This window comes from Mugil cephalus, chromosome 5 (assembly GCF_022458985.1).
Source record: "Mugil cephalus isolate CIBA_MC_2020 chromosome 5, CIBA_Mcephalus_1.1, whole genome shotgun sequence".
Taxonomy (NCBI): domain Eukaryota; kingdom Metazoa; phylum Chordata; class Actinopteri; order Mugiliformes; family Mugilidae; genus Mugil; species Mugil cephalus.
Window position 1 is genome coordinate 19,019,416 of NC_061774.1, and position 27,796 is coordinate 19,047,211.

The 27,796-nt window shown below is 46.9% G+C and overlaps 1 protein-coding gene across 1 annotated transcript in view; it reads left to right on the forward strand.

The window, feature by feature from the left end:
• Positions 1-26,157, forward strand: part of efnb1 (ephrin-B1) — a 59,592-nt gene extending 33,435 nt beyond the window's left edge. Inside the window, exons 3-5 of the mRNA XM_047584569.1 lie at positions 13,757-13,849; positions 19,388-19,495; positions 21,781-26,157. Coding sequence (XP_047440525.1) covers positions 13,757-13,849; positions 19,388-19,495; positions 21,781-22,175 — 596 coding nt within the window. The 3' untranslated portion in view covers positions 22,176-26,157. The remainder of the gene's footprint in view (positions 1-13,756; positions 13,850-19,387; positions 19,496-21,780) is intronic.
• Positions 26,158-27,796: the final 1,639 nt, after the last annotated feature.

The window sequence follows — 27,796 nt, forward strand, 5'->3', positions numbered from 1 at the left end:
TTCAGTGAGGGTTAGCAGGCGCAGCGTTATTGTCGCTGGTTATTGCCTTTCGTTTATTACAGAGGAGTTTGTTTAGAGTGGAGGTGAGGAGGGGTTGAAAGGGGGGTAGGAGGGGGGGTGGTGGTGGCGGTGGTGGGCAATGAGGACTTTTCTTTTAGAGGGAGGGCGGCTCACGTGGCTGTACAAGTGAATGGTAACCATTGGTTACGGCTGAACCCGCCGCTGCTAGATGAAGCTGATATATTCATGTATTCATCTCAATTAGTCCGCTCCGTGCATCTCCAAACGCAGACACTCATCCCTCCTCGGCTGCGCTCCATGCTTATCTTATTAGAATATTTTATCCTGCACGCAAGGCCTCCTTCTCTCTCCCTCTCTCTCCCTCTATCTTTCCCACCATGTCATCCCCCGTTCCCACTCCTTAAAGCGTCCATTTCTCCTTCCATTATGCTGCTCACACGTTTTAAAGTTGCCTGCATGTGTGTGTGTGTGTGTGTGTGTGTGTGTGTGTGTGTGCGCTTTGGAAGCCTGTGTTCAAGACATTTTTCTTAACTTAGATCTCCACTCAGCGCACAGACCACATGGGACCACAAAGCTAACTTTGAAACAACAACGCTGTTGATTTTTGCTTTCGTCTCTCTCCCCTCAACCAACAAACTCATTTGTAGAAAGCCTCTTTCGCTAAGATTTTGAATTGTTGAAAGTAGCTCCGCCGGTTTCCTTTTATTCCATCTCTGTGGTTTTGCAGCCCTGAAATAGCTTCAGGCAAGAAGAGGGGAAACATCTTAAGCCTGCTTGATAGATGCATGTTTGGAGTTTCTTGATTAAGAAAAGTAAATGTGGGACACAGAGAATATGAGCGTCTATGTCCCTAACAAAAAATGCATTGGACAATGGTGCATCGCTTTATAAAAAAAAAAAAATAAAAAAAAAACAAATAACAAAAAAAACAAGCACAGGATAGAACAATGAAAGCCCATAATCTAAAACACTCTGGAAATGCATATTTCTCTTTCCATCTGAGATGTCTGAGGTTGTTTGCCCTCTGCTTTGCCAACAACACATATTCTGGCTGTCTTTCTTCTCCAGCCAATAACTAAGCTCAAATCACAGCTCTCTGTCTGTCAGATGGAGCTCGCTCTCCCTCTCAACCATCCCTAGAACAGTGGTTTGCCTTTTCCAAGGCACACTCTGAAATGGCTTTGTTTTCCGACAGCCATTCAGTGGCACCCTCAGCCAGGTCCTGCCAAGAAGTCCGCCTCCCCGAGCTGGAGCCCGGACTTGTTTACACAAACTCATCGGAGAAATATGGACGTGTAATTATAGAGGTTGTTAGTCTTAATGTCGCATCCTCGCTATGGAAACCGCTGCATGCTTGGTCAGCTACGATGAGGGATGGCTGATGAAACTCTGACCGGGTATGGCGTGAAAATTTCTGCGGGAAGCATGTCGGAGGGGGCCGGCGGGGGGGGGGCGAAAAAGGAGAAAAAGTTGCTTCTTGATGGAATCGAATCAACGCAGAGCAAAGCAAACAAACATGAATCACAAGGCGGTGATAGAGATTGCTGTGGTTGTCCAATGCATAAATACACAGTCTAAATACTGCTCTGCAGGCCAGGGCCAAGCCCGTTTCTGTGAATTCAGCTCAGTGGCAAAATGTCCGTGTTCCATTCCAGCGCGACCACAGGCACACAAACACAGTAACAGGAGCAGACAAACACACAAGAGGCGTGTGTGTGCACAAACACGCAGGCATAAATAAGCACCAAGCCACATAAGCAAATTCAAATATATATATATATATATACTCATAAGCTCGTACTGGCATGCAAATAGGTGCTCACACAAAGACACAATGTGCCCGCACACCTCCATCCTCCACCTCCCCGCGCACATTTGCTAGCTTAATAGGAGCTGCCGTGTGCATTGTGCATTCGTTAGTGCACATTCAAGAGAAGTGTAGCCTACTTGAGGTATTTTCAGTCAGCGGTCCCACGGGGGTAAACGTGTGCGCTGTCAGAGTCTGTGCGTACGTGCCATGATGGATGGATGGATGCGAAAAAGAAACATGTCTTCAAATAAAAAAACGTGTTTGAGTTCGGGGCTGCGGCGCCTCTCACAGCGACTCGATGATTTCGGAGACGGAACAATTTTTACCTCCCGCTCCAAACCCACGGGTCCAATTTCTCTCTCTCCTTTCTCCTCTTTTTTTTTTTTTTTTTCCTACTGCAACTTAATCTTTCTCTCCATCCGCCGTTGCCATTCCACCTACAGTATTTTCTCTCCTCCTCAGATCTTACCCTTCTCCTCCCCCCCCCAAACCCTCTTCCCATCTCTCCTGCACAGTGACAGATCCTGCAGGAAATTGTTTCGAGTCTGCCAGACATTTTTGTGTTGTAGCTGTTTATTTGTGCTGGGGGGCACGGGGGTCCGGAGCCCCAGTCTCTGGCTAGAGGTTAAGCTCCTGAACTCCTTTAGCCGCCCTGTGCCAAAAAACACTGATCCCCGATCGGCGTGGCTTCACCGTGTAACCGATACCAGGGATGAGGAGAGAGGAGCACCAGAGAGGATGTAATCAGCGCATGTGTGCGGTTGTGCTCTTTTGTATACGTGCGTCAGCTGCAAGGCTTTGTGTGTATTAGGACGTAATCAGCAACATTTTCTCTGTGGTCTGCTCTTGCTCTCTGATTGGGGTTTTTTTTTTTTTTTTTTTTGGTGAATAGCAGGGGAAGGGAGGAAGAGCGTGTTTCTTTTCCTGCTTCTTATGTTGCAGCCCGGGCCTCAGAGCTGGAGAAGACTCGCTGTGGTTTGGAGCTGCGCTCGGAGCCCTGGCGCTTTACACATCCAGCTAAATCGGAACCCTGTATTCATTATGTACACGTCTCCGTGTCACCCCGTGTCTCCCGGTGCCCGTGTATGTGCGTGTCTGTGTGCATTAGAGCTGCTCCGGGGTCCCATGTTGGCTGCAGTCAGCTTTGTTCAGCCGCCTCCGTGTTAGCAGGTACAGGAGATTCCCCCAGGGTTTAGACACATGGGCTCACACGTTCTCGTGCGAAGGCTGACACACACGCGCACACACAGTCACAGGGACGCGTGCATGCCCCACACACCTGTGCACTGTCCTCGCCGTGTCTCCATGTCTCCGTCTTTGTTCTCTGTCCCTTTGCAGAATGTGTTTTCGTGGACAACAGATGGGCTGACATCGACTCGCGCCTCCATAGCGAGTACACTCTGTCTCTGACATTTCTGTCTCTCTGCCCATCTCGCCGTCTTTGCTCTCTGTCTGCGCTGTAAAGTCGGGAGGGCTGAAACCATTTGTCGACTATTTGTTTGAGGTGTTTGTCGAATAAAAATGTCAGTCATCCTTTATTGCAACCCCTCAAATGTGAGGATTTGCTTTGCTTCGCTTCTAAGTCGCCTTTGAGGTTTTGGTAGGAACTATGCTACTCTGGCGTACTGCAGCAATTAATTCCGAAAAGTTCTCTTCGCCTCACCACGCACGTCGGATCATTGTGCCATTTCCTCTTACTTAGAACACCTCACTAGGTTTGTTGGGCATTGCCTGTTTGAGATTGGAAGCGGCGCGTCCGGGGTAAGAGCAATTGTTTATTTGTTTCCCCGTGTCATAACTCTCTTCTGGAGGCCAGATTGAAAAGGTCAGTGAAAATGAAGCTCCTCTCGCTCTCGCAGAGAATGAATGGATGGAGTGTAGGTGCTCCACACAGACGCGCAAGAGGCCCGCACGCGCATTCTGAACACAACGCACACAAGGCCCCCGCGAGCACATTTTTCTACATGCACCAGCACGAGGGCCGAGGGCTCTCTCTCTCTCGCTCTCTCTCTCGGATATTTCGTCCATCAGCGTCCGCGTTTGTTGACTTGTTCCATGTGTTCGGCCCTGGCTTCCCTCAGGGGCCGAGAGTTTACTCACAGATTACCTCCTCAGTCCGTTTAGACTTTCGGAGCCTCGTGGCCTTTGACTTCGCTATCTCTCACCACATTCCAGCCCATGCCAGCGGCTCTTTTATCAGGCGGCGCAGGCAGATTTGTGGCTCGTGGACCTTCAAACGTGGATCGACTCTCTCGTCCGGAGTCCGGAGTCCCAAATCACTTCGGCAGACAGCCGCAGAGGCCAGAGAAAAGACAGGGAGGATCAGTTCATCATCTGCTGGGATTTAGCGAGTGAACCGCGGTTCACCTCGTGTGATAATCAGCGCAAATGAAGCAAGACAACAACATCAATGAGCCTCCTGCTGAGGAACAAGCCAAACTGGGAGACCTTCTGTATACATCTGTCAGCTGATTACACATGTGCACCCTGACAATACCAGCACCACCCTCTAATAAGGCTGTTAGTGGATTTTTTCTGAGGACACGACCCCTGGGATTTGTAATAGGATAAATACAAGCATTTTCATGGGCAAAGTAAAAGGATAATCAGAGCCAATAAGACGGAGCTCAGAACTCCGGGTGGTTTGCTTTGCATTATAAGTTGTTGTTCTTTTTGAATGTTAATGAGTGCGTTGTGAATACATTTGCTTTGGGGATGAAACAGGTTTCAGTTAATTTTCGTAGTGCATGCCTCATATGTTTCATATCTGTGGAGGCAGATCAGTGGCTGTGATATGGAAATCAGCTCTTTCCATTCAGCAGGGAATACGTAAAGGAATATTGCGCCCTCTTACCTATGTGACGTGCAGAACTGCAATTACAGCTCGCCCTCTGCAGCCCGCGAAGTAATTAGCGCTCTGATATGCCAACGACAACATTAACAAGTTCGGGAAAATGTCATGTTTTTACACCACCTAGGTGGAGAGAGAAATCAGACGGGTCACAACCTGATTAAAGGAGTAATCATTTATTTATTATTTTTCACGCATAAATAAGGGAATACGCGGTGATGCTAAGCTCTTGTTGGAAGGTGCCACAAGCCAAAAAGGTCATCAACTCATTTGTACATTCGCATGTCTTTATGTTTGTCAGGTTGCACTTATAGGTAGAAAAGCATTAATGTCAAATGCATGACCCAGTATTCATTACTATGTTTTCTAATGAACTGAGCAAGCGAACTGAAATAAATATTAAAAATAATAGATCAGTTTTACGATGTAGCAGTACTTACTTCAAGGTTATTTATTTTTCCCTATTAAGTTACATTAATCCTAGACCGAATTTACTTCATGATGTATGCCTTTTTTGACATTTGTGAGCACATTCTTTATAGCTGCCCATCAGCGCTCCATTTCAGGGCAATTGCTCTTAATAATCTCAACAGACACTTGTCTCTTTTGCCAACCGTTTCCCTTGGCGTCTGCCCTCTTCTCCCCAGTATAAAGTGACGGTTAATAGAGAATGAAATTGAATATTATGCTCCATTTCTTTGTGTATAACTTCCCAGAGTGATCATGGCCAAAGGATGTGGCAAAGATGTTCGAAGGAGTTTTTAATTTGGAGTGGCGACGGGAAGCGGGGTCGGTCAGCTTAACAAAAGTCCCATCGCGACGGAGCGGGAGCGGATCAGATGCTTTTGTGGGGCTCCGATCGTTCAGACGAAGGGAAGAATAGAAATACAGGAGCACAAGTCATGTTGACTGATTGTCGATGTGGATTAATGGCGTGTTGCTACAAAAGAGTGGGCACCTCGCCCACTGTTTCCATGACAGGGGGAAAAAAGTGGGCCCGTGATGGGATTAATGAAACGCTAATATACAACTCCCCTCTGTTTGGTTTTAACAAGGCTGAAAGCTGCACACATAAGTGCACAATCAGGCCTTGTGCACACACACACACGGGTGGTTAAGAGCAAGATAAAACACTAACTTAGCAACTCCCACATGAACAATATTAACCTTTAACTTTTGGGCCTGTGTGTGTGCCTCAGCGTGTGTTGCACCCCCCCCCCCCAACCTTTAGCTCCGACCAATAGGAAGGTGAAATGCCCATTTTTTCCCTCTGACCCACTTTCCTCTCTACTTATTTCTCTGAACACGCAACATTTCAGCTGCTATTAGTCAAATGCTGCGCTGTCTGGGAGGGGAGTTTAGAGACAAGCGCGCGCGTGTATGTACGCTGGGTCTTTTGCGTGTGCGCGCCGCCAATCACATCGTGTTTGTTCACCTGCTAGTTTTGTGTATTCAAGGGTGTTAATGCGTGTGTGCCCAGTAGGGCCGTGCCACCTTTTTGTTTTAAATAACCATCTAATTGATGGGAGCGATGTTAACAGCAAGCAGAGGGACATAACGGCGGACGACCGCGTGAAATGTTTGTTTTTCGTGGTTGATTCTGCACATTTCGACGGGAGTCGGGAGGAGTTGCCGCGCGGCCACATCTTCAGGCAGTTTTTTTTTTTTTTTCTTTTTCCCCCACAGTTTTTACCCCTGCTAATGATTTGTGTTAAACTGCTGAGGTTTTCAGCTGCTGCAGCTCGATGATATCGGTGAAAAGAGCCATTACTGACAATTAGCTACTCTGTCATTAGGGAGGGCTGTGTGGGCTACTGGCAACTTTTCCACACAACAGCATACATTATAGCTAAAATAGCTGGTAAATTTGAAACGGCTAATGTCTAAAAATTTCCATACTCGGAGCAGCAGAGTCGTGGTAGGCTCGAATTTTATAGTCGTCGTGGTTATTAAATTAATATTGGATGCTTTGGGCACAGTCACTGCTTCTCATAACTTTAATACTATGCGCAACAGCCAACAGTATTATAAGCTGTTATTCTTCAACCCTCAGGTTACTCAGTTTATTGTGCCAATTGACTGCATTTACTCCCTCTGTGTACACCTGTCAGATTATGTGGGTGTCAGCTTAGAGGAGGTCTTGCACATTTTGTGTGCACTCGTGTGTGGGGAGATTGCGGACGGGTGAGGGGTGGGAGGGTGAGGGGGGCACTGCCGGAGTGCAGGAGAAAGGTTGAGGATGCGATGTGCTCTAAGATGAGTCTGTCTCCATCATGTCAGGTTGGAGTGCGCTCAGTCTGTTCGCGTTTGAGACAGATGACTTGTTCCGGTCCCCAAGGTCCTCCTGTTATTCTGCATCCTTTATCTCCCACTGATCCGACAGACGGCCTGCCCCGCGTGCGCGCTTTTGTTTGTTTGTTCGCGCGTGGACGTGGGTGTGAGGTGCACGTCGAAATTCCCGCGCTTCCCACCTCAACGTGTGCTCCCGCAGCCGACGGTGCGACGTTATCCGGAGCCTTTGTGTGAGCTCGCGGGAAGTGGGGAAAGTCCTTTCGCCCGCGCGCAGGGGGCAACGGGGTTTGTGCGGTGTGCTGAGTTGGGAAATGGAGAGTGGCAAGTGCAGTGGTGTAAAAGCCCTTGCCCCGCTGGATCCGCCGTGGAGGTGAAACGCAGACACTCGGAGCTAAATGATGCAGAAGCTCTCTGTGACTGCGGACTGAGAGTCTTGCAGACACTCTCACAGATATGCACACAGACACTTTGGGAGCCGCTGACAGGTCCTCTGCAGAGGTTAAAAGCTGTCATAAGTAGTCTAGAAGCACCGGCCCCGTGGTGTTGGCTGTGGGAGTCCATAATGCCCAACCTTTGGCTCGGTAATCTGGGACCGTCTGACGGGAGCACGCAACGTGTGCAATCACACACGGCAAACAAAACAGGGAAATTGCTTTTGTGTACATGTAGAAATGCAAATTTGCACTCATCTCTGTCTGTGCACACTCACATACTCGAATGTATATAAATGTACGCTTGCACGGAGCCGGGGCCAAACTCCGAAGCCAAAACATACACAAGGAGAGACTTAGGGGAGAGTGTAAGAGAAATAGTGAGTGTGAGAGAAGCAGGCTGGCAGCGGCGCACACGCACGCACTCAATGCAACACACATATGCTTCCTCTGCTTCACAGAGAGAGAGATCACCTCCCACTTCTTCTTCTTCTTCTTCTTCTTCTTCTTCTTCCTCTTCTTTCCAAGCCTCCTCCTCCTCTCAACTCCTCACTTCATCACCTCCTTCCATATTCCCTCTCCGACATATGCACGCACGTCCATCCTACACCCCTACACCCACACACCCACACACACACACACACACCCTCGCATGCGAGCACACTTCAGACAGATCAAGTCTCACCCCTCTCCGGCTCGCACACTCTCTCTTCTTTAAAAAAAAAAAGGAATCTCCCGCTTCCTCTCGTGCCCCTCCTCACTCCTCTTTCCATCCCCTCTTTAAACACCTCACTCCCACGCACACACACACACACACCTCTCACCACTTCACATCCCTCCACGGCTCCTCCGCAACCACCTCTCCCCCAACCCCCCCCATGCCGTGCTATCCCATAGTGCTCTCTGCTGGGAGGATTTAGAGGTACCCTGTAATTTTGGTGGTGGAGGAGCTCTTAAGTCCTGCCTGATCTTCAGGCTACACTGGCGGCCGATGCGTGCGCGTGAATATGTATTTCTGCGCGCGCACACGTCAGTGTGTGTCCTTCGTCTACGTTGGGTGCTCGCATGTCTGCATGTACTTTGCAACCGTTTCAAGCGCGGTTGCATTTGTGTGTGCAGCCGTGCACGCTGTTGCTTTTTTTTTTTTTTGCTTGTGCGTGTGTCAAGAGAGGGAGAAGGAGAAAGAGGGAGCAGTGTAATCGGGACACAGGAGAGCAGCTCCCCCTCTGGCTGTATGCTGAAGCGGGGAGCCGAGCAACAGTTGTGTGCATTGGACCGCTAACCACCTTAAACCTTGACACTAATGCTGCTACCTGCTTACCGTACCTGCAGCAAAGTGGCTCTTGGGAAGAGGCGTCACGCGGCGGCATTAGGGCTGTTACGTGGTGATGCTTTGCAACAGCACAATGTGAAAAAAAAAAAAAAGACCCGCCGCCGAGCATGAAGATGAGAAAATCAGCTGTGTCTACCCTCATTACTCAAAACCGCATTAGTTCTAACCTAAATTCAATATTGGATTTCCAAAATAGCATAAAAAATGTGCGAGGCCAGCGTTGACGATATGACTATTTTATATTGTCTGCCAGGTTTTATTATTGAAAAGAAACACGAGGAGAAGAAAAAAAAACCAAAGGCCAAGCTGAGAGCACCTAATTCATCTGAGATGATATGAAAAGTCTGAATGAATTTTCTCTGCTGGTGCCAAAGCTGCAGAGGAGTCTTCGCTGGAAAGACGGCGAGCGAGGGGTTGGAGGTTGATTACTGATTTCCATTTCTATTTCTAGGACAAAGAAATGGAAGGCTGATGGGCTGGGACATCTATTTAGATCCATTTCATTCCGCCATAATCAGGCTTTAGCCATGCCCTAATACTCTGGATTAGAAAAGGTTCAAAGTGCAAACATCTCGATCCCCCAGTATTATTCCAGTCTGCCAACCTCACTCTGGATGTGTTTTCATCTGTATGTGTGTGCGCGCGCGCGGGGGCGTGGGTGTGTGTGTGTGTGTGTGTGTGTGTGTGTGTGTGTGTGTGTGTGTGTGTGTGTGCACGTGCATTCTTGCATGCATGCCAGATCTGCTGGGGAGTGTTATCTCTGGAATCAGGCACATAAACCTAATCTAACCCTCTCTGTGCTCATTCAGGGGTGAAATATTTTGTGCAAATAGGCTCTCTTTTCCTTCTCGGCACTTCGATTGGGGTTCGCTAATGTAAACAAAAGCCAGGATAGGAAAATCACAGGTATGAGAAATAGCCATTTCTGTTGTGACGCTCTGTTTGATACAGACACACACACATACACACACCTGACGCGGCCGCGTTTAGCTCCCGGCTTTGCCTCAGATGGATGAAGCAGCTTTGTGCGCTGCCGTTTTGATGCTAAGTGTGAGTGATCAGATTGCAGTTTTGCCCTGTTTATGTATTAAGCTTTTTTTTTTTTTTTTTGTAGGGGTTGGAAATGTAGACATTATTACTGGTGGTTACTGTGACTACCCGGAGCCTGCTCGGCTCGTCTAAGTGGAAGTCTGAATGCTGTGGAGAATGGGGGGGCGGTGTGTGAAAGGTAGCCAATGAATGTCACCTCTCATCCACTTTCTCATTAAACAGCCTGCTCTCTGTCTGTCACACGGGCTGTATCCATCCCCTCGTTCGGCGCTCCGGGCAGATGTTGCGCGCGCGGCAGCGCACGCGCTCCGTCGTAGACACAGGGGCCGCGCGCACGCACGTGTACACACAGCCCATTGCGTCGTATGAAAGCAAGCCCCCCCACCACCACCGGCACCACCACCCTTGGGCTGGACAGGAATAATAAGCAGGAGATGATTCATGATGGAGATGGGGAATGTATTCAGCAGGACCACCTGAGTGACCTCATTTAGCAAACCTGAGAATAAATATAGACCACCGCATTGCACTCTAGCCTTAGCTTGTGTTGTCGTGGCCAGTCAGCACCAAGTCTCTCACACATCTCCCACTCTTCTCCCCGGTGCACCTCGGGGAGCAGTCCTTCCACTCTACCTCGAATGTCCTTGTGAAATCTGTGCGCTCTGGTGTGTTTTCAAGAGTGCGCGCTCCCATATGCATGTTAATGTGTTATGTTTTAGGTGATGTGTGCAGCGGTGGTATGTGTAGACTCTTGGACTGGAACAGGAGCTTTTGTTCCAGGCCAGCTCTTTCCCCTGTAAGGCTTCCTCTTGGCTGATACATTTGTACTGTAGATATTTCCCAACATCAACATTTGGCACCTGGTTCCTCTTATGACTTCAGCAGCTGTAGATCTTTTGTTCTCCCACTAGTCACTCTGTGGCCAATGATCCACACCCACAAAGAGGGCCCTAAATCATACAAAAATCCGCCTTTGGAGCTGAGCGCTTTATTAAAGAAAGCAACATTCCTTCATGCAATGACCAGTTCTTTCAGTATTCTGGACCACGAACGCTGAACCAGTTTGTTCCACTAAATCATTAGCAGCAGACGTGGAGTTTCTTTGTTCTGCGTCCTGTCGTCGCTTTATCCCCCTGTGTTTTTATCTCTGCCGAGACACGCAGGAAGACCCAATTCCCCAGTTTCCTCTTTCCAAAACACGAACATGACCGCCGGCCTTTTAATATCTGAAAATCCAGATTTGGATTAACGTCAGCGTGCGGGGATGGAATGAAGGAGGGAAGGTTAGAGAGGGAGGGAGGAATTGAGTGAGAGGCAGAGGAGATAGAGTGAGTGAGAGGCTTTCGGATTAAAAAAAAAAAAAAACAACAACAACAACGAAACTGGCAGTGTGTCCTTGTTATTTGGAAGGGTTAGAGACTTTGAGCAACTTTTTTTCTTCTTTTTTTTAACGCGATCTTTGACATGATCCATGCAAATACGCGTAGACGTCGGATAAGGATGAGGCCCTTCTAGCTTTTTTAAGATTCACTGCGCACACACATTTAAATGCTTTCAACAGTTGTCTCTGCAGTCAGTGTCCATCTTGAATAGCACTTAAAGGATGGATTCACATAAGGAAATGTAGTTCAAATTGGACACAGTTAATCGGATTATGAATTTCGCAGTGGCGCCGTAAAGGCCTGAGTTATGTGGCGTGTTAAATGGCCTGAACGCAAACCACGTATAAAGCGATCATCTCTTTATAAATCCAGCTCTTTTTCAGTTGTTCTGCTAAACAGACGCCTCGGAGGGCCAACTAATCATCGTACCAAATCACTAATGTAGGAGCCTGTTCAGCCAGCCTGAAGGAATAGTTAATTTAGATGACAGAAGTAAGTTAACAGTGAGAAGATTTGCTCTCCCTGAGTGGATATAAAATTCATAGCATGACGTTCGCTCTTAGTCAGATTATTCAAGAGCCTTTGAGCTCGATCTTCAAAGAGCTCTTTTTTTTTTCTTTTTTTTTGTACAACCTCACCCTGGAAATTTAAAAATTGAAAGAAGGGAAGAAATTGAGTAGAAAATGGCAGGATGAGGTTAGCACTTGTGGCAGCGTCTGGGCCGTGCGGCGCTCGGAGCCGGTGCGCCCTCAAGACTGGAAGCGGGCCTGTTCACCTCGCCGTCTTTGGATGTTCCCCTTAGAAGAGACATGCTTCCTGCATAGACTTTACATAAATCATAAGACTCACTTAGCCTTGAGTGTTCTTTCACATTAATGCCCCACATAAATTTCAAATCTTTTTTTTCTTCTTTTTCTTTTTTTTTTCCTCTTTTGGTTTCTGCGCCGCACTCGCCTCCGCTGGCCCCCTCGTATATATTCCAGTGTCCGGTTCACTCGGTCGTGTTGAGTCTACTCCAGTCGGGGGATTTTGCCAAAGAGCTCCCGACATGATGTTATCGCACGCATTCTCACAAATTATCACGCACACGGGCCACACTAACAAAATGTTGTGGTTCTCCTTGTAATTTAGAGCCTGGCTGTGATCTGATAATGTAACATAACATTAGTGCAATTCATTATTTAGTTTTCCTCAATTTTGCCGAAGTACAAAGCTGAAATCCCACAGGGCAACAAAATGTCAACGCTAATAACACTTAGGAATGACAGGGCATGAATCAACTAGATGAGCTTTAACCGTAGCTGCAGAACCAGATTTCAACACCGCTTGATACAACATAAATTCACAGCCGAGACATGCATGTAGGAACATTAAAACGTCGTGCCAGCAAGGGCAAGTATTCCAGTGTTAGTTGTTCATTGTTTGGACCCACCCAGCCCCCTGCCTGTAGCTAAATCTGTCTTTCTTTGTGTCATCATTAGATAAGCACCCTCTTCAAGACTATCTCATCATAATGAGGGTGCCATCTGAGGCAATCACCCAGGGAGATGGTCATTGAGTTAAGAGGGAGGGAAGGGAAAGGGAGGGGAGGGTGGGAGCCAGATAGTGCATATATAAAAGAAAAAAAAATGAAGTGAGTGAATAAACAGAGAGAGACAGGGAGACATGTAATGCAAGGAAAAAGAAACAAAAGCATTTCTGAGGAAGGGAGTAAGTTGAAACAGCAGACTAAGCGGAGATGGAGATCATTTGGGAAATTCCAAAATTAGAGCTGCCATCGCCTGCGCCCACACAGGCGCACGCACACACACACACACACACACTCAGCCTTGTGCGTGGCTGCTCAGTGTTAAGGTCAGAGTCACACTCTGTCTCCCTAGGTCATTATCATGTGCCCTAAAATAGACAGCCAATTGTGTCACAGTGTCTGAAGTGAATGTGACATTGAATAAACAACCCCTCGATCCCCGGCCCGCAGCAGAACGCACACGTCTATAGCAAATGCTTAGCCCCCCCGCCGCCGCCGCCGCACACACACATATGCTCCCTTATAAGAATTGTCACACGTGCACACACAAACATCGACGGGAGGCATTTAGCTCACTGCACTAACAGCAAGTAGTGTGACACATGTGGCTCAGAGGGAGTAAAGCTGCTCGAGGACTTGGCAAGCAACTGGAACTCTTGCTGGCATGTCTCACTGCTAAACTATGCGCGGACAGACAGACACACACACACACACACACACTCGTAAGGTTTTGACCATGTTCCTCCTCTCCACCTCGGCTCCCACCCTCCCCCAGCGCACACTCTAATGTTGTTCCATTCGTTTGACTTCACTTTATTGTGTTAATGAGAGATACCGTTGAGAGGAGCTGCCGTTGATTGAGGGTGAGAACGGCTAATCACTGGAACAGCTAATCAGTGCTTGTCGTAAATATTGATTAGTTCTGTACGTTATGGACGTGCTCATTAACCGGTGTGTCATCTTCTCCCTTCTTTCTTTTCTCCCGTTTTTTTCTTTTCCTTGCCCTTCGCCCCTCTCCTCCTTCCCCTCTTTTCACCCCCCACCCCAAACCCCCGCAGCAACCTCCAACGGTACGGTGGAGGGCCTGGAGAACCGGGAGGGAGGCGTGTGCAAGAGCCGAGCCATGAAAGTCATCATGAAAGTCGGGCAAGGTAAGCGTGCGCCCCCCCCCCCCCAACCCCATCACATGTAGAACACCGTACAGCCGTTGTTGCCTCGCAGCCATGTTTCACTTTGGTGTGACATTTTCATTTATCGCCATGTGTGCCTGGCGTGTCCATCAGCAGACAATGAGGCCCGCTCTGTGGAACTGTTACGGCATGAAACGCGATGACCGCCAGCGTCCATGCGTCATTTTTATTTTTTTATATGCGCTCTTTATTGACAGTGCCCGCAGAAAGTCACAATAACAATTCAGTGAAGTTAATTACTTCAAAGTTTCCAATAAAAGTTTCAGCTCTCCCGTTTTAAAATATATAAACACACAGTTTAATGTCAGTGATTTGCGGATTTTAGAGCTTTAAAAACACATGTATTATATATAAAGCCTCCACAGGCACTCTGATGCTGGTTTACGGATTCGTCTCACACTTGTGAGGACATGTGGAATATAATGTTTATTCTCCGCTTGGTTTTTAACTCAAAGTCCACTAATTAGATGCTATTTAGAGTTTCCTGTAAAACCCCCGTGACCTTCATTAGCAGAAAGAGTTCGCTCCGCTCACATGGAGTTCTAGAGTAGGGTCAGAGAGTGAAGGCCTATCAAGAATAAATATGTACAATAAATACAATTTTTTAATAATATAATAATGTAATGAATATGTTATGGTAAATGTAATCGGGATAACGGTTTTAAAAATTCATATTTCACATAAATACGAGGGCACGAGATCACAACTGTGCGGTACACGGTTAATGAGACGTCCTGGATTCTTTCAACAAATTTTCCTTGTGGAACAGTGCAACAATTATTCATTTATTTCTTTATTTAGTCAAGTAAAAAAGTCTTACTGGTATTAGGATTTCTTCAACAAGGCAAACAGACAAATACCAGAAAAGTAAACACATTATCCAGATCAGATGCAACAATTATTAAAGCAGCATTGTAGATTACACGAAGCCCTTAGACTATATTATTGTTGAACATATGAAACACAAGTCCTGACCTGCTCCCGTCGCTCCTATGACTGAATAATTAAAGGTAGCTTCTTGTAAAAAATAAATAAATAAATAAATAATATTGAGGTTTTACATATCACACTCCCACCTAAAGCCACTCGTGTTCAGCCGGTGCTGTAAGACAATAGGGACACGCTGTGCTAACCATCTCTGGTTGTGTTAAGAGATTGCGGGCAAAGTTGCAAATCAATAAGCGGGACTGCTTTATAGACTGCACTATTGGATTTTCAGGATCTGTGCGTCACCGCGATGAAGTAACCTGATTTGTCAGCCAATGAATTCCCATCCTTTGTTCGTATTGAACATCCAGGATACGTACATTGTCAGTGAGGTATAAAGTTACACGTGCGGCGATAGATGATTTCATCCAGGCTCCCCGCCTCAATCAGTCATGTACGCTAGGTCTGAATAAATGTTTTATCTCCATAAACTGTTTTTGCAAATAGTGTAGAAAACCAAATCCCAAAGAAATAACAACCAAATGAGAAATGACTTTGAAGAATGGACTCCGCGCCCAAACTGTAAGAAGCCCTCTGATGTTCCTTGGCTGTGATTCTAATGCAGCAATCACAGAATGAAAATGTGTTTAAAACTCGTATGTAAGTGCATGGCCAGGGTAAGTCATATAAAAATGCTGGACATAAACAAGCAGGCTTTGTTTAGATATCCTCTGAGGCAACATTTGGTTTGAATCATACATTTCACTTTTATACGCACTTTTACTCAGTATGTGAACATCCATATCCTGAATTTGACAGGGTACAGTACACAGATGTGTTACTCTGTAAACATTTCCCCCATCTTCAGTGTGGCTGTTTTGACCAAAACAGACACTAACCACCATCTGAGAGGAACATCTGCCCGCCATGATGATCTGATTCCAGCTTAAAAGCTGGATCTCCACATGTCAAAAATAAACCGAGACTCGCCGAGAGATCTGCAGTGTGTGTGTTTGTGTGTGCAAATATTTGAATGTTGGCTAGCGCGGTGACAGCAGTGTATCCTGGCAGTCGGTGGGAGAGGAGAAGCTAACAAGCTGCTGATGCTAGCAAGGTCTGAGTCGGAACAAATTCAGCAGAGCCAGTGAAAAATACGCTGCAGCCATCTCGGGAGCAGACAGGCATTGCATTATCTTTCCATGTAGGTCAATTCGAGGCATCCGACAGCCTGGGGTTGCGACACCCTTGCAGGATGATAGCGCGGCTGCATGAGCGCTGGCAACGCGGTCTTGTACTCCAGACTATTAACTGGGAGCAAAACAAATCCACATCCTCGCGTTAATGGAAGCTGAAAGCCGATGTCTTGTTCGAGGAAAAGTTCGAGGAAAGTTCTCAGCTGGAGTCTGTTGCCGTGGCTCCCGGCTGTTCCTCAACTTCTCCAGTGCACTTGTTTCTCAAAACGGTCCAAAGAGAGCTGTCACTCAGGATCAACGTGGCCTAAAAACCTTGTTAGAAAAGATGCGCTTGGCCCAGCTGCTACTACTTTTACATCTATTTCCGTGGGTGGAATTTCTGATGCATAATGTGCCCATCCAACCTAGTAACTATTTGAAGAAAGGAGCTCTGACTGAAGCGTGATTGAAAACCAAACGAAGTTAGCCTCCGGCTATCGGCTAATCAACATATTTATCATTGATTAATACGGCCGGCTGTTTTCTTGATTTGATGAGTAATGGATTGGTATTTAAAGCATTAAATACCAATAAGCTAATCAATATTTTTATGATCGAATAATCGTCAGGTTATTATATGATTTAGTGAGGGATTGATTGGTCTTTAACTCGTTAGAAGGTCGTAAAAAAAAAACAACAACATGTCAATCATTTCCAAGTTTGGCACCGTCTGAATGCAGTGGAAAGTACATTCTTAACTACTTGACTGTTTCCATTTTATGCAGCTTTATACATTCAGTTAAAGCACAATATTAACATTTTATTTGATAGGTTGTACTCGCACAACTTAATGTAGCATCTATAAAACAGCTTCTTGCTATCTCAGGGACATGATTTGTGACTCATTAAAAATCACAAGAGCCATTTGTCTGTATTTTTTTTACTTACTCACTTTTTATTGGCATTTATTGAGAGAAATTTCATTAACATTTAATGCTGATACGGGAGACGGACGGGAGACGAAATTAAATTTGGGACGTGGCTGCTGAACTAAAAGAAAAAGATTCAACTTTTATTTTACTGTTTTCTGACATTTAAAAGAATGAAGTGAATCCCCAAAGTATTTGCATTAATTGCAGCCCTAAACTCTAGCTCTTGCAGCGCAGAAAGTTCAGCAAAAATATAAATAAAATAATGTTGCTTTTGCCGGGTTCTGACCCCAGATACTATTGTGTTTGATTCAAGCTTCCTTTCTATCTCTGCCTCTGAATGTCAACACTTCCTCTTGCCAAGTCCACAAGATCTTCCCGTCTCCCCCTTGTGCGTCTCCCGCACTGTGGATCGCATTGTGGTGACTCATTCCAGTGTGAAATATGTGCACATATTTTAATGCTACATTTGCATTTACATTTAGCGGCGGTGGCATTCCGGGTCATAATCACGTTGAATCATCTGGCAAGTTTTGCGCCCCGCCATCTCGATATCTGGCTGTGCTTTAAATGCCTTGTATTCTGTCTTTTGTCCTTATTAAAATGTGGGAGGTAAAAAAAAAAGGGGGGGGGGGGGGGTGAGAAGCCGATTGGAGGGGAAATAAAGGAAGCCCATATTTTATACATAGCGCTCTTACCCTCCCTCCGCCGGCGACGAGCCCTCGCGCTCATTAGAAATATGTTGACTCACCACCTCGCTCGCATCTCTTCCCACATGTTTTCGCTGCCTCCCCCTACATATCTCTCCCTCCCCCTACATATCTCTCCCTCTCTCTCTTCTGTCGCTTTCTCCCCCAACCCCCCACCCCCCCATCCTCTCCCTCCTTCTGGTGGGTTGGCAGTTCTGAGGTAGTTGCTGTCTGCATAGCTAAGGGAAATGTCAGGAGTACACACAGAAAAATGGGTCAGAACATTAGAACGCTCTCTGCACATGCTCAGTGGTTGACACAGTGTTGGGGCTGTGCGCACGCAGTGAATCAGATCACTGTGTCCTCTCGTTTCTTCTGTCATGCATGAATGTCCCCACTTCTCACTCCTGTCTCTCCTCATCAATTATTGACAGCACACAACAGCTCGCGGCGAGCTTTCGTCCACTGCTGCAATCAGCATGGAGCAATGTGGCGGCCCGGCCATCGAGAAGATAGAGGAGCCTTTGACTAGCGTGGTTTATGCTCGCCAAATACCAAAAAAGAAAAAAAATGAAAGAAAGAAAGAAAGAAAAAAAAAAGGAGGGTGCCGTGAATTTATGTGTTCCTTTGCTTCTTTCTGCTTCCTTCATATCTGCCAGATATGAGAGAAGAAAATCCCATATCCTGCACCCTCGCTCTCATTTCATCTTGAGATTTGACCACACCGGGGTGGAAATAGAAAATAGACAGCGCTACACTGACTGACCCTTTTCAGTCACACACCCATGCACGGCCACACACATGCCACAAAAACTTTCCAGAGCGGATGTAAATTGCCTTTTCCCCCGCACGCACACGCCTTCCCCATCTACATCTCAGACACACAGACAGACACACACACAGACACACACACACGCACAGACAGACACACCCCTTGAGCAGGCCTTCGGGGGTTACTGATAAGGCCTGATAGAGAGGAGGCATCTGATAGAGTACTGTGCAATCCATCTGACTGGCTTCGGTAATAGTTTCTAACTGTCTCGCGTCTGCCGGCCCTGCCCTGGCTGCGGACCCACCGGTGTTTACTGCACATACACATCAAAGTGCGCGTGCTGCAATCACAACAGACAGACAGATAAACTGTCTGTTTCCTTTGCATTCCCTCGGAGCTTATGAAACCCCCTCCTCTCCTCTTCCTTCTCCTCCTGTCTCCCCTTTCCTCTCCTCTCCTCTCCTCGGCAGAAGTGTGCCTCTTTCTTCCAGTCAGAGTTAAAGCCAGAGCAATAAATAAGGCATATTATGGCCTTTTAACGTGATGAATAATGTAAAACAATAAAAAGTTAATATATAACTACTTTACCCTCATTCTGCCAGGCCTAAGTGTATTGTAAGTATATTGTAGGTGTGCGTGCGCGCCTGCCGATGTGTATGTGTGCAAGCGAGCGCCCCACGCTCTCATGAATGTGTCAGTGTTGGAAATGCCTGTCTGAGTGTTTGCTGAAGGATCCGCTGATGGAGATGTGAGCTCATTCTTTACGGCAGGACAGGGATAACGGCGTGTTTCGCAGACACTCACTAACTCGTCCTTCCCCGTTTGTTGTGCTTTCATCCTCACTTTTCGGGAGGTGATTTCAGGGCACGAAAAAGATAACCCTCTCTGCGCCGAGAAGATATGTCAGCAGATAGTAAAAATAATCCTTGTCATTGCAGAGAACAAGCCATTGTAATTCAGCCCGTGCAGCTTGCCAAGACTGAGCTTCTGTGTGTTTTTGTTTGCCACAGTCCCGAACGCCGTGCCGCCGGAGCTTCCAGAGGACAACGCCATACCGGATTCCAGTCCCAGCTCGCCTGACCAGGGTCAGATTGGACCCGAGATCCCGGGAAACCCTGGTGAGCAGAGTGACAGACACAAGGCCACACTCATAAGCCAAAGGAATGCTTTCTAGTTTCTAGAGTGCAAACATTTTTAGTAGGGTAAAGGTTTTTGAAATGCAAAAAAAAAATAAAATAAATAATAATAATATTCACAGCCTCGAGGGTTCCTCTAATAATTATCACATTTAGCCCAGAAAAGAGAAAATAAAAATCATAGCCGAGCCTCCCGGAGCACGTATTCGTTAATGCAGCTCCGTCATGCCACGGGCGGTCCTTTGATTTTTGTGCGCTGAAGTAAAATCAGTAAATAAAGGAAAATTCACCAGAATGTGTGGTGCAATGAGACAATCCAGCATAAAACCGCACCCAAAATTAAATACAGCTAACCCTGAGTCACTTCGCTCATTTGTACTGTACACAAAGAGTGTGCTGCGCCCAAGGAGACTCTGACATCTTTAATATATTTCTTTTTAAGCCTCATTAGAATTGCAGATAAATGAGGATTAAAAGCGGAGATAATTGAAGAAGTCACTTGAGCCTCCTTGGACGCTCTGGGCCCTCCTTGTTTCCTGTTTTTACCTGCACCTTTCATAGCTACTTCCCACAGGAGAGACCACTACTTTTCATTTTTAGATCACTCTCTCCAACTAACTTTTTGACTTACTCCACAACTTTGTAAGCCACAAACTTCCTCCAAGTTCAGTCTGTTCTGCCTGTCCCGAAGTGATAAGCTGTCTTCATTTAATAATTGCTTATTTGACATTAGTTATAAAAAGATTCCCTAATGTCACTTTTTCCTCCTACACTCGGGTTTTCACCTGTCTGGCTTTGTTAGATCAGTGATTATGTCAGGTGAAGAAGTGGAGGGTGGAATGAAGGACAAGTCGCTGTGTTTGGAGGGGCTGATATTTCAGGAATGAAATTTCTGACAGCCTTCTCCGCGGCTCTCCCCAGAATGCTCAGAATTCCTCCAGCCTCCGATTTCACAGATAAGGCCAGAATAGGTAGCTTTCAGTGACGTCGTTTTCGGGTTGTGATAAGGAGCGCGGGCGCAACTGTGCCCTTCTCAATAAATGGTTAAGTGCAAAAGTGGCCAGCCGAGTGCGGAGACACAGTCATTAGTGGGGATGACAGTCTCCGGAGGTATGAGTCTGTTGTGTGGCTGTGTGAGGGGGGATGGGGGAGGGGAAGGGGGTCATGGACAGTAAAGAGGTGGTGGTGGTGGTGGTGGTGGTGGTGTAGAGGGGTGAGTGCTGCTCTTTGGCAGCAGCTGCATGCATACATGGAAAACAGATTTGGTTCTTCTCGGATTTCATTCACTGGAGGAGCCAGCCATTCTCTTTCCCATCCAGTAACAACCCCCCCTCCCCTCCATCCTGTACCACTGAAACAAAAGGTTAAAATAAAATCAGATGTTCAGATATGCCCGCCTCATTTTTTTTTCAGCTTTCATTTCCCTTGGCCTTTGCCATACAATTGCAACTTTGACATGTCGGACAACTTGCCCGGGCTTATCAGAGCAGTAATCTCATCTCAGTCATGCTGAGTGACGACTACAGATTTCATTAGGAGCCTATTCTGATTGAGCTGATTTAATAACATTACCTCAACGTGGCTGTTAGTCACGTTGAGCAAACAACAAACAGTGATGTGCTCATAGTTGGTTTAAGGACAAAACAGTAAGATCTGCACATGACAGGCCCAGCTTAGCGCAAATGTTCTGCAGTCTCCAGGGGACTAAAGGTAAATTACAGTGGTGGGGAGGGCTGCTGAATCCCATTACAAAAAATAGGAACAAATCCCACAAGCGTTGTTAACGTCGTCCCTCCCTTTTCGGTTAGGAAAACAGAATATCTGAATCAGTCAAACAGACTAAATGGCGAGGAGAATACTGGTAGCCATCGAACGAGGACTTGGTGAAATGCAACTCCGCGGAACACATGGATGCCAGGGTTTCCATGAAAAATGCTATTTTCCAAAGTTTGGATGAATTTATTTAGAGAACGCCTCAGTCAAACAAACAAATGGTCTTTACTTTTGAATACAGTGCCGCTTAATAAACTGTTATTTTAGCCACCAAATGATCACATGGTGACTCCACAGAGCTCCTGGAAACAAGGTCTTAATAAATTAAATGTATTTTTTATAAATAAAACATTATGAAACAGGACTATGGGGCAAGAAAAATATTTGGCAAAATTTTACGTTCCTCCCCTGAAGCAAGCAGACAGCCATCCTCCCTTTTCTGGCCTCCTGTGACCCCCTTTATAATTTGTCTCTCTTCTGATTCCCCCCTCTAGACACCATGAATCAGGACCAAAACGGGTCCTCTGCCAATTCGGACGGCTTCCTCAGCTCCAAAACGGCCGTGTTCTGCGCCATCGGGGCCGGCTGCATCATCTTCCTCGTGCTCATCCTCCTCCTCGTCATCCTCCTCATCAAGATGCGCAAGCGCTCCAGGACAAACGCCCACTCTCAGCCCCGCCCCTCCGCGCTGTCGCTGAGCACTCTGTCCAATCCCAAGCTGCCAGGGGGCACGGCTGGCACGGAGCCCAGTGACATCATCATTCCTCTGCGGACAGAGAACAACTACTGCCCTCACTACGAGAAGGTGAGCGGCGACTATGGCCACCCAGTCTACATTGTCCAGGAGATGCCTCCGCAGAGCCCTGCCAACATCTACTACAAAGTCTGACATGCTTCCCACAGCCAGCGACATGGTCAGGAGAGAGTAACGGAGGAGCGCTTGATTTATGTTCCTGGGAAGAACACTTTCCTTTGCATTTTGGGGACTTGATGCTTCTTCAAGCCCGCCTTATTTCTACCACCTGCTGCACAAATCTGGAGAAACACGCACTGACCAGTAACCGGAGGGGGTTATGAGCTGACTGATGAGAGAGGTTTACTCTGTTTGTTTGGATTGTTTGACAATCCCCACCCTTCCTTCTCCCTCCCCACCCCACACCCTGCCATCACCTCCCACCTCCTGCGTCCCCCCCGTCCGTCCCCCACTCCCCCGCCACCCCGCAGCGCTCTGGAGAGGCGGGGCTGGAGCAAACCAACAGATGGAACTCTAACTTCGTGGTTCGCTGTCCCTTTTAACGGGCAGGATATAACTTATCTCAGTTCCCTGAAGTACAGTCTGTGCTACACCCAATTAAACACACCATCCTAGCGCTCTAGCCAGGAACAGGCAGACACAGGCCTGAACGACACTCAGTCTGCAGTTTGTGTGTGTGTGTGCGAGCATAAAATCGCGCGCGTGTCAGTGTGTGTACGTGTGCGCGTCTCCGTGCGTGCGTGTGTGTGTGCGTGTGCGTAAGCGCGTGTGTTTGCCAGGGCCCCGCGCCCGGACCGGGAAAACTCTCCAGATAGCTCAGGTATCAGACACAGCGTGTGAAATAATGTGTTCCTCTCCCTTCGCACCTCTGATGTTTGCCTTACTTACTATTTTTAATGGAGGATTTCCTTGAACCCTGATTCAGTTCACAAAGCAGTTGTATTTTGTTAGACTTTTCCTACAAGTGCACAATGTATAGAGTTAAATAGATCATCATTACTGCTCCATCTTCTCACCGCCCATGTCATCCATTGCTCTCACGTTATTTTTTTTCTTAAGAAAGTACCTTGACCTGGACTGTAGATGCCGAGGTGTGTGTGTGTGTGTGTGTGTAAGTGTGTGTTTGTTCTCCCTTCTTCCGTCTCCACTGGTCTGATATGAGCTTTACCATTACTCTGGTATTTATGATCTACTTGTGTGTATTTCAGGGTGTGTCGTCCTCGTGTGAGTGTGCCTGGGCATGTCCAGACCAGTTTTGTATCTGGGAAGACTTACTGGCTCTGGGGCAGAACACTACATTAGTGTATTGCAAGCTTCCAAAACGAGACAGACTGATGCGGCGGCAGCGAGACAAGTCCCGAGATCTCACAATCGGGTTCCAGTTGGCACCCGTTGAAGGTTTCACTGTGTCTGATGAGCTTTCACGGTGATGGTCCTTAAGACAGCAGGCAGGTTGATATTTGTTTGCTCTAGCTCCTGGTGCCACGGTGGAAGCGTCAAAATGTGAGCTCGGTGCCTGCTGCCTGGGAGAGGTGGGCGTAGGTTGGGTGGCTGGCACTGATTGGCTGGCCTACATAGGTAGGATGCCCTATATATAAGTTTGGAAGGAGAGCTACGACTGAACACTGGGATACAGTATCGTCAGAAGCCAATTGGCTGCCATCTGTAGATGAGTCAGTGGAGTGCACAGTCAGTGCCGTCGCCAGCGTGTGACTAATCTATGTGCCATCTCCATGCCCACACTAACCAGCCGGGGGGGACGAGAGAGAGTTAGAGAGAGAGAGAGCGAGAGCGGCGGATAAAGGAGAAAATGTTCCTGTGACTTGGCTTTAACCTGATGGCGGGTGGGGATGATGGGCTGATGGAGGTGGCGGCGGTTGTCGTGGCGGTGGTGGTGGTGGTGTTGGTGTTGGCGGGGGAGGAGGGCGGCGGCGGCGGCGGCGGTGGAGGTAGTTTAGCATTCATTTTTTCAATCCTCTCGCCAGTTGTGCTGTGAATAAAAATGCTGTGCAGAATATTCTGCAGTCAAGGTGTTCAGCCAGCGAGGACACTGCAGCCCGGCTATCACACAGCCCAGGGCAGCAAGCACCAAGACACGATTTACTGCAGCCGGATGCGTGCATGCGTGCACGCTTTTTAGGTGAGGGTTGGGGGGGATGGGGAGGGAGGGGGGGGGGGCGGTGTCTGTCTGCACATGTAGGCGCTTAACAGGTGTGAGTGCTTATTTGTGCTTATATTTGCAGTTTTTACCCCTCTGTGTGTGTGTGTGTCTGTCTGTGTGTGTGTGTGTGTGTGTGTATATGTGCTCCTGTGGTCTAGCAGCCGAACAGACTTGTGCTGCGACTGGAACTAGGTGCTCCACACAGTGTGGCTGCCAAGGTACAGAGCGCCGCAGTCCCAGCTAATGATGTGTGAGAGGAGAGGGGAGCAGATAAGGACAGCCATTCCTCACGCACACACGCACGCAGACGTGAGCTTGACGTTTGACGCACGCACACGCGCACACGCACGCGCGCACAGACACACCGAGACTGACGGGCCCGGGTTTATCTCCAGTCGAATGGTCAGACTGGCGGTTAATGTTTATTCACCGGCAGAGACACCTATCATCCTGCTGCCACATACTATTGCCATCCGCGGACACGCTGCTGAGTTAAAAGGCGGCCCCCGCTTGAAGACTCTGAGAAGACTCCAATGGCCTTTTTTTGCGTGTCGTTAACCTCAGAGTTAACAACCTAAACAGCTGCTTGTGCTTTTGTGGTCCTGTGTTTTAACTCAGCATGCAGCCCTCGGTGGCCCTCTGTGAAACACATCTAGATCAAATGTTTTCTTTTCGGATCACCGCGCATCCATTCACCTACACCAGCCTAGGGAGTCATTACCAAATTACCACAAACCATATCTCATTTTCATTCATTCTAGTGACCACTTAACGTTATTCAAATTTGATGAGGTTTAAAAAAAAAAAAAAAAGAAAACGAAAAAAAATTAAAAAGGAGATAACAGAAATGTAAATATATGGATAGAGCCCGATTTAAGATGTAATTTCACCCGAACACTGCTCATAAGAAAAGTTTAAGATTAGATTTTTGTAATGGAGGATGTTTGTAAATAGCTGTCTTTTTAAAGTGTGTTTTGTATGAATCCTTGCATTTTTTGTCTCCGCAATATGTTTTTATTTTATTTTCCTTTAGAGTTAAATTGAATATCACATGAGCTGTCTTTTTTTTTTCTTTCTTTTTTTGCAGCGTCCAGTATTGTCAAAAAGTCTTTGTTACCACATGTGTTTTAAAACAAAACAAAAAAAAAAGACAAAACTAAGGTTCGGAATTCTTTTTAATTTTTTTTTCTACATTGCAACTCAACAGGAATTGTATTTGCTCAGAAAACTGTTCAGGACTGAAGCTTGAGTGGCTTTGAAATGGATAGGTCATCCTAACTATGAGCGATAAGACCCTCTTTACTGTTGGAGACAGCACTTAACTCTGCATATGAAGACTGTGTTATTCCACTGCCTTTGAGTTACCTACACCTCCCACTCCATTTTAGAGATGTAACAAAAAAAAAACGTTTTGGTCCACAAAGATGAATCGTATCTCAGTTTTAATAAGCCTATCGAGCCACGCCGGGAGAAACGCGGAAAGAGAGGAGGAGAAAAAGAAAGAAGGCCATGTATGAGAGTGTGACCGCACAGGCATTCGCCAATAAATCATCTGGTTTACACCGCTCATTATCTCCCAGACGCTCCTTTGTTTTAAAGATGCTCTCTCCGTTTCTTTCTCTCCCTCCGCCCCTCTCCTTTGTCGTCCCTCCCTTCCCAATTTAGCACACGGATGTTGGCCGCCCATGGTATGAGCCGCACTGTAGGGTTGATTTCTGCTATTGTTCAAAGCCACAGTATTATTTTTCAATGTGCATGTGTAAGCAAAACCTGTTGAATTTGTTTCCCTTTGTTTGAATCACGACTGTCGAAGTTTAGTTATTTTATTTTATTTTCTGCCATTCACCTTTTTCGCCGCTTCTCAGCGTAACCTGTTGGCACCAGCTACAATGGAAATAACGTTCCACCAGTTTGGAAACTACCGCATATTGATAAATAAAAATTTTTCCCATGGAACTTGGTCTGGAGTGATGTTCTTCCTTTTGCTTTTGCCTTCGAGCCGCTCCACGAACGAGGCTGAAATATTTCATTTCCCGTCTCACTGGCCACCTTGGTGCATGGTGGGAGCACAAACCAGCCGCCCACGCTCTCAGTATTTCCCTCTCAGCCACCCCCCCCAAAACCCTCACCTCAGGGGTCAGTGCTGCACAGATGGGTTTGTTCTGATACATTAGTCAGATTGAAATCACAAGCAGGCTTCATAAATTCATATTCGGGGCTTATGGACACGCCTTTTTGCATAGTAACTAATGCCCGTATCAACCCGCTCTGCCCTGGTGTCCTCCAAAATTACATTTCTTCATACATGATTAAATCTGATTGACCGCACTCCGCATTTCCATTGCGTTTGTCTGAAATTACAGCCTGCGTTCACCCTGCTCTGCTGAGGAACAAACTCCCGAGTCCTTGGTGAAAGCAGAGATGGCATGAAATGTTATTAAAGTGATTGGGCATTTTCTCTGACAAACACATCAGTGTTTGTGGGCACGGCCTCTCCGTGTGGCTGATGATGTGAGGAGGAGCGGAGACGGAGTGGGCGAGCGGAGAGACGGATGGCGGACGAGAAAGAAAAAGTCAGGTCAATGAGAGACATAATGCGCCTGTGGCTTCACTAGCCCCCCCATCCCCCCACCCCCCCTTTCCCACCCACCAACCTCCTCCACCTCCACCCCTGCCCAAAAAGCCCACCCTACCCCTCCAACCCTTGTTGTTTCTTTTCGTGCCCCAGGGCAGGTACGTTCATCTGGTTTCCTGGCGCGGTCCCGAGACGCCCCCATAGATCCACTGCTACGGGTTTATTAAAACCTTCCCCCTACTGCTACTGTGTGCGACTGCGTGTTTGTTTCTGTGACTGTGTGTGCGTGCATGTGTGCGTGTGTGCATTCGCCACAGGGATCCACTGTTCCTCCAAAGCAGCACCAGAAAAATAAGGAGAAAACACTGTTGCAGCATGCACACTGCAGCATTTCCGCCCTTCACTTATCCATGAAAATTCATCATCGCGATCCTTATCAAGACAAATATTAGCTTCATGTTCATACGTGTCGACTCCATCACTGGAAAACTATTTAGTTGCTGACGGTGTTTATCAAGGGCTGTTCCTTTGATTACCTTCATTTCTGCGTGTTTACTCATCACCTGCGGCTGCAACACCCTCATGAGTTCTAACCTAATGTAGGCTTTTGTGATTTTTTTGTTTTTTTGTTTTTTTTTAATCGTGTATAACATAGTGGCTCGCATGTCTTTATAGATGAAACTAGTCACCTGGGAAAGCAACAGCTGCCGGCAGTTTGCGGTGGCTTGGGAACAATTTAACTTACACTCATTTTCATCCATGACCATGAATACTAATTGACAGAAGAACTTCCAAGGAAGGCTCCTTTTTTTTTTTTTTTTTTTTTTCTCCTTCCCTCGTGGTGTACAGTTTGCAAAAGACTTAAGCTACTGGTTGGGATCACGCGGTCACCTTTCAGTCATTAAGATTTGTCAAATGGAGTTGAACTTTCTTCTTAAGCTGAGCAAAATCGCACAATATAAATTCATAGCATGTGGCTACCGTAGTAAAAACTCTCAAACCGATATAAACTAAATGAGA